Source organism: Lutra lutra, chromosome 14 (genome assembly GCF_902655055.1).
Source record: "Lutra lutra chromosome 14, mLutLut1.2, whole genome shotgun sequence".
Taxonomy (NCBI): domain Eukaryota; kingdom Metazoa; phylum Chordata; class Mammalia; order Carnivora; family Mustelidae; genus Lutra; species Lutra lutra.
The window spans coordinates 3,401,323-3,414,860 of NC_062291.1; the positions used below are offsets into that span (position 1 = coordinate 3,401,323).

A 13,538-nucleotide genomic window follows, 5' to 3' on the forward strand; every position below is an offset into this window, starting at 1 on the left:
TACCTAATAAACTTCAATATTTAGTGAACAGGGCTGGTTCAGCTAACCGCTGTGCATCCTGATTGCTCAGTGAGTTAGTAATTGTCTAAGTGATTAACCCATTTTGGTAATGACTGATCATGTATCTAAATTCAATTCAAATAATGAATGTGGCATAAAAAAATTGTTTCATGTGGCAGGATCTGCCATTCCATTATAAATAAGAGTTTCTCTTTCAGAATTTACACATTTTGACGTGGCTGAAAAAAAATCATATCCAAGTGTCTGACTTCATAACCCATGCTAGTTGACTCCAGGTAGGAACCCCACTTGCTTTTCCCCCAGTGCATTAGCTGGTGATTGCTCTTTTTTTTCTAAAAATAGGTATTTTTTTTTTTTTTTACCAATTATTAAAGCAATACATGATCACTGTAAAAACATTTAGCAAGTTCAGAAATACAAATAAAAGAATAAAAATCATCTTTCTTTTCATGGCGCAGATATGGCCACAGTTACTATTTTGGTGTATGTCCTTCCTGACATTTTTCACTGTGCTGCTCAGTGGCTTTTCCTCTCTTGTCCTTTCTTTTGGGTTCTCTGCATCGTAGCTATTTAGAAATGATCCAAAGAATATTCCTTCTTCTTGGGTAAGTGCTTTCAACTCCTATCTCCTAGCAAGCAACTGGAAAGTTGGATGGCTCTCCCTCCTAATATAATCAGTAGAGATGATGGCTGCGTGGTAGGAGTTGGTGGTGATAGTGGTGGGAGAGGAGGTCGCAGTGGAGGAGGAAGGGGAGGTGGGAGTAATGTTGGCAGTGATAGACTGGTTGGTGGGGCACGTTCTATGACACTTAAAAAGAAGTAGACAACTGACTACTGCCAGTGGAGAGTCAGCCACTCCAGCTTTGGAACAGTGAACATGGACCTCGTGTATATGGCGATTTCCCACAATACCTGTAGAAGTGTACTTTAGAGAAGGTTTTCTAGTTCTAAAAGTAGGAAGCCTGTGTAAAAAGTAACCAAAATTCAGTCGGTCAGTTATTTCCCTAGGACATTTGGTGACAGATGAAACAAACATTTTCTATGATTTTAGTTCTGGGAGCTGATGCAGACAGTATTTTGGAATGATCCATAACCACTCATCCTTTCAGAAACTCCTGATCCTGAGGAATTTTGTGTGTTTTCTGATGGCATGTGAGTACTGTACTTTAAGCCCTGTTTTCAAGCCAGTTGACAGCACGTGTGCACACTCAAGCACACTCATACACACACACCGAGCTTGCTGGTCATATGACACACCCTGACCTGGAACTTTCATAACTTTTGTTATTTTGATCAACACAGAGTTTATTTTGCTTGGTGAATTCTTGCTGGGGAAGAACAGATGCTTCAAAACAAATGTTCGACTGAAGTATTTCAGAGCAAATAAAAAAAATGTGTATTAAGAACAAGGTGACAGGCTAAGGGCTGAGTCGTTCGTATCCGCAGCGAAATTACTGCTTGTCAAAATTTCTCTACCTCCCCGGCATGTTTGTTTTTCCTTTTATCCCACAACCAGGGTGATTTCTCAGTCTTTTTCACATCGGCTGGCTTAAAATACAACATTTCTAGAAATCCGCTTTGGTGTACACCGAAGAGATCGAAGACCCCGGGAAACCAAGCTTACCTTAAGCAGTTCAGCATTAAGGATTCGAGAAACCAAATCTCTATTTTTAAGCAGAAATTCAAAGGGTAGAATAAGGAAGCAGTAGGCTACTTAAAAAATACAGCATTTTTCTAAATAATAAATACCTCAAGATTTCACAGCTGATTTTGTAAGAAAAGAAATTGAAAGAAAGTCACCCACAGCCACACTGACTGATGGGCCAGACTCGGTCCCACCCAAGCTTGTTTGTTCTAAAGCATATTGGTAATCATAAACGTCCAGAGCATCTCTACATACAATTTTGTATCTTGTTTTTCTCTTGTACTGTGAAAATATTTCCCCCAAGTTTTTGACTTGCTACGTACCGTTCCCTGAGCCGGTAGGCACTTGTTTAACCACGTGCCTTAAATTGGGTCTGAGGCTGCTTTCCACTTTTGCCGGTGTGTTCGTTTGTTTTGGCAACCCGACAGCTTCCTGTGAGAAAGAGGGGGATGAAGCAGCCGCTGAGTTGATAGACTACTTCGCAGCTTTATCGTATCATGCATTCAGGGGTGTGTTTGAGGGTATGGTGAGCAAGACAGGATGTGATCTGGCCCGAAGGACACAGTGGTTAAGAACACAGATTTTGGGGGTGACTGGGTGGCCCTCTGCCTTCGGCTCGGGTCATGATCCCGGAATCCCGGGATCCTAGGATGGAGCCCCACTTCGGGCTCTCTGCTCAGCAGGGAGCCTGCTTCCTCTTCTCTCTCTCTGCCCGCTGCTCTGCCTACTTGTGATCTCTCTGTCAAATAAATAAATAAAATCTTAAAAAAAAACCTACAGGTTTTGAAGTCAGCAGATATTGGCTTTATTTCTGGATCTGCAGAGCTATATGACTAATCTAGAAAAATTTCATGAACTTTCCACGAGCCTCAGTCTTTTGATCTGCTGAGTGGGAACAACCCTGCCTCCCTTGTGACGTCATTGTGAGGATGAAATGGTTGGTGCTTGGTACATAGTCGTGCTTGTGAGATGAGTTGCTTCTGTGTCTCCGCTGTTCTTCTTCCAAGAAGAAACAGGTCATTTATTTGCTCTGTATTTATGCAGTACCTGTTGTGTGCCTAGCATTGAACTCTAGATATTGGCGAGGTAGAGATGAGGCTCAGACCCTGCTCTGTGGGTCCCCTGGCCTCCAGGAACCCTGACAGATGAACAGACAGACAGGATCCCTGTGTGACTGGGGAAGCTCTAGGAGCAGGTGCTGCTTCAAGGACGGCTCCCAGGCAGTAGAACAGAAAAAGCCTGGAGTTCGGCACAGACAAGATCAAGGTTCAAATTCTGATTTTGAACTAACTCATTCTGAGGCCTTGGGCACGTTCCTCCAGTTCTCTGCGATTTAGCTCCTGCATTAGCCTTCCTGCTCTACAAGTTGTTGTGAGGCTCGGAAATAAGGTACACAGAGTGTGGGGCGTGCAGCAGATGCGCGAAAGCGATTATGCCTGAAGTCTTCAGTGCCCAACAGGGGCTGATTTTTATGATAATGAATCCAACAAAGTCCGGAGTCACGAAATGTCAGAGACTGTCTCGGTTGTGCTCAGGTTAGTCTGAAATACACTTTACTACAGTCGATTCCTTTGTAAGCTGGTCATCTGCTCATGATGTGTATGGTAATGTGGGAATATTAGAATATTCAGCTCTCAGTGAATAGCATTTCTTGGCCATTATGTAAAAACCAAGGAAAAATGACTTATAGAGACACTGATTGCTTCTTTGCTTTAAAGAGCCTCCTCAGAATGTAGAATGGCCGTTCAGCCAAGAATATGGCTCACACCATATATTCTGTCATCCCTCAGACAGAGCAGGGCAGCAGAAATTGAATCTATTAGCAGGATGTCTTTATGTGTGAAGATTTCTTGCTGCTCTGTGAATGCTTATTTGCTTATTTATTCATAGATGCACAGAGTACTTTTCTTTCATTCTGTTTCCAAATTATAGCCCCAAAGTAACAGGCATTTAGTACTGATGTGCTAAGGAAGACAGATGAACACTGACCCTCAATTAAACATTAATAAATATGTTGTAGTGGTATCAAAAAAATGCATTTACTTGGTCCAAAATGGAATGAGATGATGGTTAGCATTTTTATTGCGGAGGTCCTACGAGTAAGGCATGTTAGATCTGTAAATCAAATACATTGGATCAATTAGGACCTATCATTTAATGTCTCATTTTGCTTAGCACATGATAGTGTCTTCTGCGGTCAACTTTGCGTTTGTTTGTTTTTACTATTCAGCTGTATTTACAAAATGCCACCGAAATTTCTAGAACGATCGCTGTTCTATCAGTCAGAGGGTCAGCAGCCCGCCTGTATTCAGCACCTGCTGTGCTCTGGCTTCAAATCCCGAGCTGCAAACTGACATCGGGTGAGCAATGTGGACAGAAAGCTCGCGGAGGTTTAAAAGAGAGAAAAGACCAAGAAAGTGAGTTGTGTTTCCTCAACCAGGGGGCCACATAGAACGATGGGAGAGATCTTCTTAAACACCCAGCAGAATTCGTATGAATAAAGGGATATGATAGTCACAAACAGAGCATTTAGTAATGTCGTGGTTATCTATTTATAAAATCTATGCATATTTTAATAAAGATTTATTTATTTATTTACTTACTTACTTATTTATTTATGAGAGAGAGAGTGAGCACATGAGCCGGGGAGTGGCAGGGGTAGAGGAAGAGAGAGTCTCAGGCAGACTCCCTGCTGAGTGCAGAACCCGGCACGGAGCTTGATCTCATCACCCTCAGACCGTGACCCGAGTGAAAACCAAGAGTCAGACACCCAACTGACTGAGCCACTCAGGCACCCACCCTTTTATTTTTTTAAAATAATAATTCAAAAATAAATATTTTAAAAATTAAAAAAAAAGATTAAAAATACAATTAAAAAAAGGTTTTTATTTATTTATTCGACAGAGAGAAAGACACAGCGGGAGAGGGATCACAAGCAGGGGGAGTGGGAGAGGGAGAAGCAGGCTCCCTGCTGAGCAGGGAGCCAGATGTTGGGCTTGATCCCAGGATGCTGGGATCATGACCTGAGCCGAAGGCAGACACCTCACGGACTGAGCCACCCAGGCGCCCCTAAAAACACAAATTTAAAAATAATAAAATATTTTTCCACTTATAGAAAAGTTGTGAGTCTGGTACAAAGAAGTCGAATATCTCCCTCACTCTGATTCCCCAAGCAGATACCACGGAGCCATTGTCACTCTCCTCTTTCGAGCCGCTGAGCCTAAGCTGCAGACATGATGCCCTCTCAGGCCGGCGTATGCACTTGGCTATCTCCCCAAAGAAGGACAATCACAGGCCACCAAGTGGCAGCACTGATACGCTGCTGCCATCCGGTCTACGGACCCTGTGCACATTTCGCCAGCGTTGCCACCATTGTTCCTTTCTTCTTTCTGGTTCAGTGAAGGTTCACACATTGCATGAAGGAATGTCTCTTTAGTCTACTCCAATTTGGAATGATTCTCAACACCCAAGTCTTTTCTGTCCTTGGAAGTTGTAAGGAGTGCAGGCCTTCCACATTGTCAGATGACCTTCAACCCGCATCCGCCCATGTCTCCTCATGACAAGATGCAGGTCATGCTGCCCTGACAAGAATGTTATGGAAATCAAACTGTGTACTTTTTGGTGTATCTCACTTGATGTCACACAAGGTAGACCCGTCATGCCACCTCTGCTGATGGTAGCCTTGACCATCTGGTTGTGCTGGTGTTTCCCCCGTCTCTCCACCACAAAATTACCGTTTGCCCTTTGGAAATTGATGAGCATCTTGTGGGGGAGATAATCTAAGATTCCATTGCACCTTACCAAACCTCCATTCCTTTTTTTTTCCCTTCAGATTTTTATTTAAATTCTAGTCAGTTAACATATAGTGTAATATTGGTCTCAGGAGTAGAATTTAGTGATTCACACTTATATACAACACCCAGTTCTCATCACAAATGCCTTCCCTAATGCCCATCACCCATTTAGCCCATCCACTGCCTGCCTCCCTCCATTCCTTTTTACTGGTTGGCGTTTTATTAGCGTGGATTATGGGTTTGTAGTCTATTCAGTGGGTTGCACTTCATTAATAGGATGACTCTTTTGATTCTCAAATGATCCAAGATTGCACCTGTGGCAGCTCCTTTTATTTTATGGACTTGTATTCAATGGCCATGTCTCTGCCAGTCCTTGAGCATGTCCCAGTTTTTGGGCACAAGATATTCAGAGTCTGGCCCATCTTCAGGCCTATAATCAGTTGTTTCTCCAAATGGCTCTGATTCCTTTCACAGATGATGGTGTTTGGAAATCAGATCTGTGCTGGGTATGCTTACTGCCACTGGGATCATTGCTTCCAGGTTTTCTTGGTGGGTAAAGACAGAAAATATATGTAAGTTCAAACACAGACGCGTCGATAACTCTTTTCACCTGTATCTGTGAGCATCTGTATTGAAAACCATTAGATCATGCCAGTACTTCAATTCCAGTACAACACACCTAGCGCTTTCTGTCCTTATCCCTTCCCGTCACTGTAAGTATAGTCTCCAATGCTGAGGAACCTGGCTCTCTCCATCCTCCATATATTTACTTACTTGTTCCATCAGTTTATTTATTTCTTAGTGTAACCTATCTCCTACGCTCCTGGCGGTCTCCCACCTGCTCCCCCTTTCCCTTCAGTGTCCCCCATCCTCAGGTACTGCTGGGCACCGCACCGAGCATGCCTGCCTCTGTGTGGCTTCTGGAGGCCCCTTGACCCCCCGCGCCCTGGATGCTGGTGGCCATACGATCTTTGTGCTCCTTTATGCCCCTCTTCTACCAGTGGGGCAGATTCCTGCCACCTTTTCTGCACAGGAAGACAAGAAAAGGCCTGTTGATAATTTCGACCCCTGTCCCCAGTCACTGAGTTTCTTAAGAACCCAGAGTGTGTCTGGTTCATCTTTGTAGCCCTACAGCCTAATAATATTTATCAGAAGTATTTGTTAGTTGAGTGAATACATGAAGTAAATAAGTAAATAAGTATGGCATTTAGGAGGTGAGAAATATTATTTCCAAACATTCTCAGACACTCCTTTCCCCCAGAGAAAACATTTTTACACACCACCCATATTAATGGAAAAAGTGGGCCACTTTGGCTGAAGCTTTGGACTGAATGTTTGTGTTCCCCCCAAATCCATATGTTGAAGCCTAATCGCAGTGGGACGGTGTTGGGAGGTGGGGCCATGAAAGCGGGCTCCCGTAGTGGGATTCATGCCCCTCTAAGAAGAGGCCGTCCACTCTATTTATCCTGTGAGGACATGGCAAGAAGTTGGTCATCTGCAGCCTGGAGGTTGGGCTTTTCCCGAGCCCGGCCATTCTGGCTCTGATCTCAGCCTTCCAGCCCCCGTACTGGGAGAAAGACATGTTTGTCAGGTGTGCGCCCCGTCTGTGGGACTCCGTTCCAGCAGCCCGAGCTGGCGAAGACAAGGTAGTTTCCAGTCTAACCCGTTGCTGTTTGATACCATCCATGGTTTCATGAAACACCTTGTGGAGATGTTAGTCCCCGTGAGCCGATGAGGCTTTGAAGCGTAAACAGGGAAGTGATTTGTTGAATGTGTACTCGGTGCTGAAGCCGGAGATAGACTCGGGGTGTCCTGATTCTCAGGGACGCTGAGGTTCTCTGTTCTTTCCAGGGATGTGTCCCCCCACCAGGTGACTCAGGCGCAGCATGTCTGTGGGAGAAGAGAGCACGCTTGCTGGGGTGTCCTGAATGCCAGCCACAGGCATCAGGCCTTTGTTCTGGCAGCCAGGCGAGCCTCCAGAACATTCTGTGATGCATGTATCTGGTGCTCAGCACGGTTTCAGGCACACGGCCGGTGTCTCTGCCTTCTGCGGTGTGTTCACTCATTCGTGGGCTTGCACGCGGCTGAGCAGGAGGAAGGGGTGCTCTGCGGGCCCCTGGAGGAGCGCAGGCTGTCAGGCGGGGAGGTGACTCGCCTTGCGGAAGCGAGGGTGACGTGAGCTGGCTGGAGGCAGTGGAAATGGGGACGGCGCCAGGAGTGTGGCGGACACCAGCAGGAGGTGGAGGCATGGGGGGTGACGAGTCCGAGAACCCAAAGCCTTAACCTGACCCGCGGGGATCCCTCCTTGCTGTGGCAGCAAGAGTAAAATCTTGCAAAGTAGTTGGTGGATTTCATTTTAGACGTGATGAGTTTTTTGTCTTTGTGCTCATTTAGGGGCTAACGAAAATGAAGTTAGGTGGCTTAAGAAAACTCACCAAACAAGAAAAACCACGAGGGGACCTAATATTGAGTTTAGCCGGACGCTTTTTGGCGTGTGCTCACTCTGAGCCAGGCAGCGGCCCCGTGTGGTTTACACAGCGACAGGCACGGTGACGTGGTCCCTCTCTCATGGGCACGGGAGGCCTTGAACGAGGGGAGACGAGTGTGAGGCTCTCGTGCACTTGGGAGTCTGGGTGAGCTGAGGCGGCGTGGACGCCGGACAGCCCTCCTGAGTATGCTGAGGTCGGAGCGGAGAGTAGGGCTTACCTGGGCTGGGCTGGAAGGGTGTTTCTGGCAGAAGGAACAGCAGATTCCTCCAGCTCAGCTCATGGTCGCCTTGTCTTGGTTGTACGGGCCACCAAGACTGGGGTCACTTGGACCTCTGTCTTTGTCCATTCCCGATGTCCCATCTGTTGGAGTGTATCTGAAATCCTGTCCTGTCCCACCAGCCCCGTTTCACTTGTAGGTCCAGGGAACTGCAATAACCGTGCAGCTGGTCTCGGGCCTTCTGCTCTCGGTGGTCTCTTCCCAGGGGAGCCTCCAACTTAGCCTGTTAAGTAAGAGTCAGTCATGTCACTCCGCTGCTCAAAACCCTCCAGGGTCTCCCCTCACCCACCAGGTCAAAAGACTGTCCTTACCGATGACCAAGCCCACTCCAACCCCCGCTCACCCTCGCTCACTGCCTCAGGGCCTTTGCTCTGGTTGGGAGTGCCCTCTGCCTACAATATTGAATTAGTGAACAGGGGCACACGTTGGAGGAACTAGGAGAACGCACCCTCATGCTGGGCAGAGGTGATGTCAGCGTGTGAGGTGAAACCCCAGGTAGCTGAGAGCCATTTGAGGAGCTGGGATAGGAGGCCGTTTAGAGATTGGGGACAATAAGCCCTCACATGCGTGGTGACTGTCCTGGTGCACCTTTCCAGTCATAAAACAGAAATAACTTTCGAGGTCACCTTTTCGAAGGTGAGTGGCGATGCAGAGCACAGTGAATCACAAATATTTCCTGGGATAATTCGTATTTTCCCCTGAAACTCTTTGCGAATGTGATGTTCTGCAGCCAATTGACCGTTTCCGGGGTTTGGTTTGCTGGGTGGGCTTGCGGTGCCCGAGGACTTTTCCCTGGGCTGTGGGAGGGTCCTGTTTAGAATCCGGCCAGGCGCAGAAGGAGGCCAGGCTGGTGTCTAGCGGCCTCGCCAACACTCCAAGGCCACGACCTCAAGGCACTGCTAACATTAGCCAACCCTTCGGACACATGATGTGTGCGAGGTCCGGTGCTACGCGCTTTGCAGTAGCTTATCTCATTTAATCCTCAAGGAACCTTGGGACGTAGATATTATTATTAGCCCTGATTCCACAGATTAGCAAACTAACCCGTAGAAAGGTTAAGTAGCTGGAAGGTCAGCTAGGAGCAGCGGGGCAGAGACACAGACTCGGGCTTTGTCCCCATTCCTACCTAACAGTGTCTCGACACGCTTTACCACCCGTTCTGAAAGCAAGAAGATGTTATTCTAAAGCACAGGATGTAAGAACGTATGGCTTTTCATGGCAGTTTGATTTTATGGAGCACGGATTAAGTAAATAACTAGGTAGTAAAATTAATTGGTTAAAATTTAAGAAATGAACTAAAATGAAATAAAATAATATTTTTAAAAAAGATGTTTGAAGCTCGGTGTAAGGGAATAGGTGTGTTTTGGTGTTATTCTGGAAGAACTGCCAGACCAGACTTCACTGTGTGTTGTAGGTGTGTGTCTGGATTAGCGCCAGCTGTCACTCTGATGAAGGTGGCACAGACTGAGAGCCCTTGGCCGTTACCTGTGACTTGGTCTTCAAGTCAGTAAATGACCCTTTCTGGTGCTATAAGAATGAATCGTTGGCAGTTCTCTTGGCATGTTCCTGGCTGTTGGTCCCAGTGAATATGGCAAGTTAATGGAGAGGGTGGGTGCTGCCCACCATGCCCGAGGCCTGCCTTCCCATCATGCCTGAGGGTCTGTGTCGTGGGAGGAGCCCAGGAGGAGGGAACTCTCATGTCGAGGGCTGCACTGTCATTAGCGTTGACCTCTGCTGGCATACGACAAAAAGTTTTGTCCAAAGTGTTTAAAAAAAAAAGATTTTATTTTATAGAGAAAGAGAGAGAGAGAGCACCAGTAGGCAGAACAATAGGCAGAGAGAGGGACAAGCAGGCTTCCCGCTGAGCAGAGAGCCTGATGCGGGACTTGATCCCAGGGCTTCCAGATCATGACCTGAGCTGAAGGCAGATGCTTAACCATCTGAGCCACCCAGGCATCTCTCCAAAGTGTTTTAAAAATGACAAGCTTCTTGGGGCACCTGGTGGCTCAGTCAGTTGAGCATCTGACTCTTGATTTTGGCCCAGGTCATGATCTCGGGGTCCTGGGATTGAGCCCCGCGTCTAGCTCTGTGCTCAGCACAGAGTCTGCATGAGATTCTCACTCTCACTCTCACTGCCCCCCCTTGTGTGCTCTCTCCATCTCTCTCTCTCTCTCTCTCTCGTGCATATACATACATGCTCTCTCTCTCAAATAAATAAATCTTTAAAAAAGTAACAAGCTCTTTGGAAACAGTGTTTTAATTTAAAATTAGGTCTTCTAGAAAAGGCCTACTTGGAAAATGGTCTGTAGGGCATAGAAACTTACAGGACTGTGATCTAGGGTAGAGCTTCCAAATATCTTCTCGCTATGGCACACACAGAGGATAACATTTGTATCGCACACCAGGGTAGGCGGTAGGTGTTCATGCCCAGGGTGGCCGCTTGAGATCTTGGGGGTCCCCAAGGCCCACCTACTGCCCAAATGTGGAGACCATTGAAATTTCTGCCCCTCGCCTGGCAAGGAGGGAAGATCTGATGAATGATATTTTAAAAAATTTTTTTAATTAATTAATTAATTAATTAATTGTTTATTATTAATTTATTTGACAGAGAGAGAAAGATCACAAGTAGGCAGAGAGGCAGGCAGAGAGAGAGGGGGAAGCAGGCTCCCTACTGAGCAGAGAGCCCGATGCGGAGCTCGATCCCAGGACCCTGAGATCATGACCTGGGCCGAAGGCAGAGGCTTAACCCACTGAGCCACCCAGGCACCCCGAATGATATTTTTAAACCCAGTCCTCATATTTCTGCAAAAATAGTTTTATGAGAGCCTTTCCCATTCTTCAGGTGTATAGTTATGAAGATAAATTCTTCTGAGGGGATTCCAATTTCTGAAGCTTACTTTATTAGAGAAGAATTGTTTTACAGTGATTCTGTGTTTGTACCTCGTCCTAGGGAAACTTAAGTTCATTAAAAAAAATAATAGGACCCATAACAGAGGTGGATATATGATTATCTGTAACGTAGAACTGGAACATTGCTTTTATGATTTTAATAATTGCAACTGGTTCTATCTTGATGGGCAGTTTCTAAGGAAATGTTCTTAAAATCCAAGCTTGGGCACTGACATTTTTCAACCGAAGACGTGAAACTCATCAAATTTAGTAACTTTTCGGGGCGCCTGGGTGGCTCAGTGGGTTAAGCCGCTGCCTTCGGCTCAGGTCATGATCCCAGGTCCTGGGTTTGAGCCCCACATCGGGCTTTCTGCTCAGCAGGGAGCCTGCTTCCTCCTCTCTCTCTGCCTGCCTCTCTGCTTACTTGTGATTTCTCTCTGTCAAATAAATAAAATCTTTAAAAAAAAAAATTTAGTAACTTTTCTCCCAAGTGAAGACAATGATTTTAAAAATAATTAACATGTATCCTCTTACAGACCATGATATGAGTACATAAACTGTTTATTTTTTTACGATATTATGTTAGTCACCATACAGAACTTCATTAGCTTTTGATGTAGTGTTCCATGATTCATTATTTGTGTATAGTACCCAGTGCTCCTTGCAATACGTGCCCTCCTTAATACCTACCACGAGGCTCACCCCTCCCCCTACCGCCCCCCCAACCTCTCTGAAACCCTCAGTTTGATTCCCGGAGTCATAGTTTCCCATGGTTCCTCTCCCGCTCTGATTTCCACCTCCTTCATTTTCCCCTTCCTTTTCCTAATGTCCTCCATGCTATTCCTTATGTTTCACAAATAGGTGAAACCGTATGATAATTATCTTTCTCTGCTTGATTTATTTCACTCAGCATAATCTCCTCCAGTCCCGTCCATGTTGATGCAAATGTGGGTACTTATCCTTTCTGATGCCTGAGTAATACTCCATTGTATACATGAACCACATCTTCTTTATCCATTTGTCTGTTGAAGGGCATCTCAGCTCATTCCACAGTTTGGCTATTGTGGACATTGCCGCTATGAACATTGGGGTACAGATGGCCCTTCTTTTCACTACATCTGTATCTTTGGGGTAAATACCCAGTAGTGCAATTGCTGGGTCATAGGGTAGCTCTGTTTTTAATTTCTTAAGGAATCTCCACACTGTTTTCCAAACTGGCTGCGCCAACTTGCATTCCCACCAACAGTGTAAGAGGGTTCCCCTTTCTTGACATCCTCGCCAACACATGTTGTTTCCTGCCTTGTTAATTTTTGCCATTCTAACTGATATAAGGTGGTATCTCCATGTGGTTTTGATTTGAATCTCCCTGATGGCTAATGATGATGAACAGTTTTTCATGTGTCTGTTAGCCATTTGTATGTCTTTTTTGGAGAAGTGTCTGTTCATGTCTTCTGCCCATTTTTTGGATTTGATTATGTATTTTTTGGGTGTTGAGTTTGAGAAGTTCTTTATAGACCTTGGCTACCAGCCCTTTATCTGTAATGTCAATTGCAAATATCTTCAATTCTGTGGGTTGCCTTTTGGTTTTGGTCAACTAATCTTTGACAAAACAGGAAAAAATATCCAGTGGGAAACAGACAGTCCCTTCAATAAACGGTGCGGGGAAAATTGGGGAGCTATATGTAGGAGAATGCAAATGGACCATTCTCTTACACCGCACACAAAGGTAAACTCTAAATGGATGAAAGACCTCAGTGTGCGACAGGAATCCATCAACATCCGAGAGGAGACCATAGGCAGGAACCTCTTCGACATCAGAAACGATCAATAAACTGTGCATTCTAACACCAGGAAGAATAAAAATCAGGGAGGCTGCACCCTCACTAAGAAGATTCTTCAAAGCACCAGCTGAGAGGCAGAGGTGGCGGCCGTGAACGCAGGGGCTGTCGTGTTAGGTCATTAGGATGAACGCCGGTGGGGGGCGGGGCTCTGGGATGCCGGGTTCCCCATCTCAAGTGTCACAGCTCTTGACTCCTCTCTTTCATGTTCTGGGTTTCCAGCCGAGGCGTTAAGACACCGGCTAGAGGAGCTGGACACAGAGAGGAGCAGCCTGCACTTCCAGCTCCCGTCAAGGCAGCCGGCGCTCTGCAGCCTGCTGGGCCACCTGCATGCCCAGGCCCAAGCCGCTGCGCACCGCAGGGCCGCTCCGCCGTGAGTACTCACGCTCGCCCCCGCTTTCCTCCCCTGGCTCCCACGTGGTGAAGAGCGGGGCATGACACAGCCAGGGAGACCCTCAGCCACTTTTTCCTGGGATGTGCCCTTTGGTTGGTTGGTTGGGCAGGTGGGGGCTCCTTCCTCAGTGAGCGCCTGGTGTGGGTCCCGCCCCCCTGTGAAGCCATTTCTGCTCATGTTTCTGCTCCCAG

General features: G+C 46.4%; 1 protein-coding gene across 3 annotated transcripts in view; it reads left to right on the forward strand.

Annotated features, from left to right (window-relative positions):
* The window catches only part of DISC1 (DISC1 scaffold protein), a 380,218-nt gene that overhangs the window by 92,851 nt on the left and 273,829 nt on the right, over positions 1–13,538 (forward strand). For all 3 annotated transcript variants that reach the window (XM_047702999.1, XM_047703001.1, XM_047703000.1), the window contains one exon: positions 13,176–13,326. In XM_047702999.1, the coding sequence (XP_047558955.1) occupies positions 13,176–13,326 (151 nt within the window). The remainder of the gene's footprint in view (positions 1–13,175; positions 13,327–13,538) is intronic.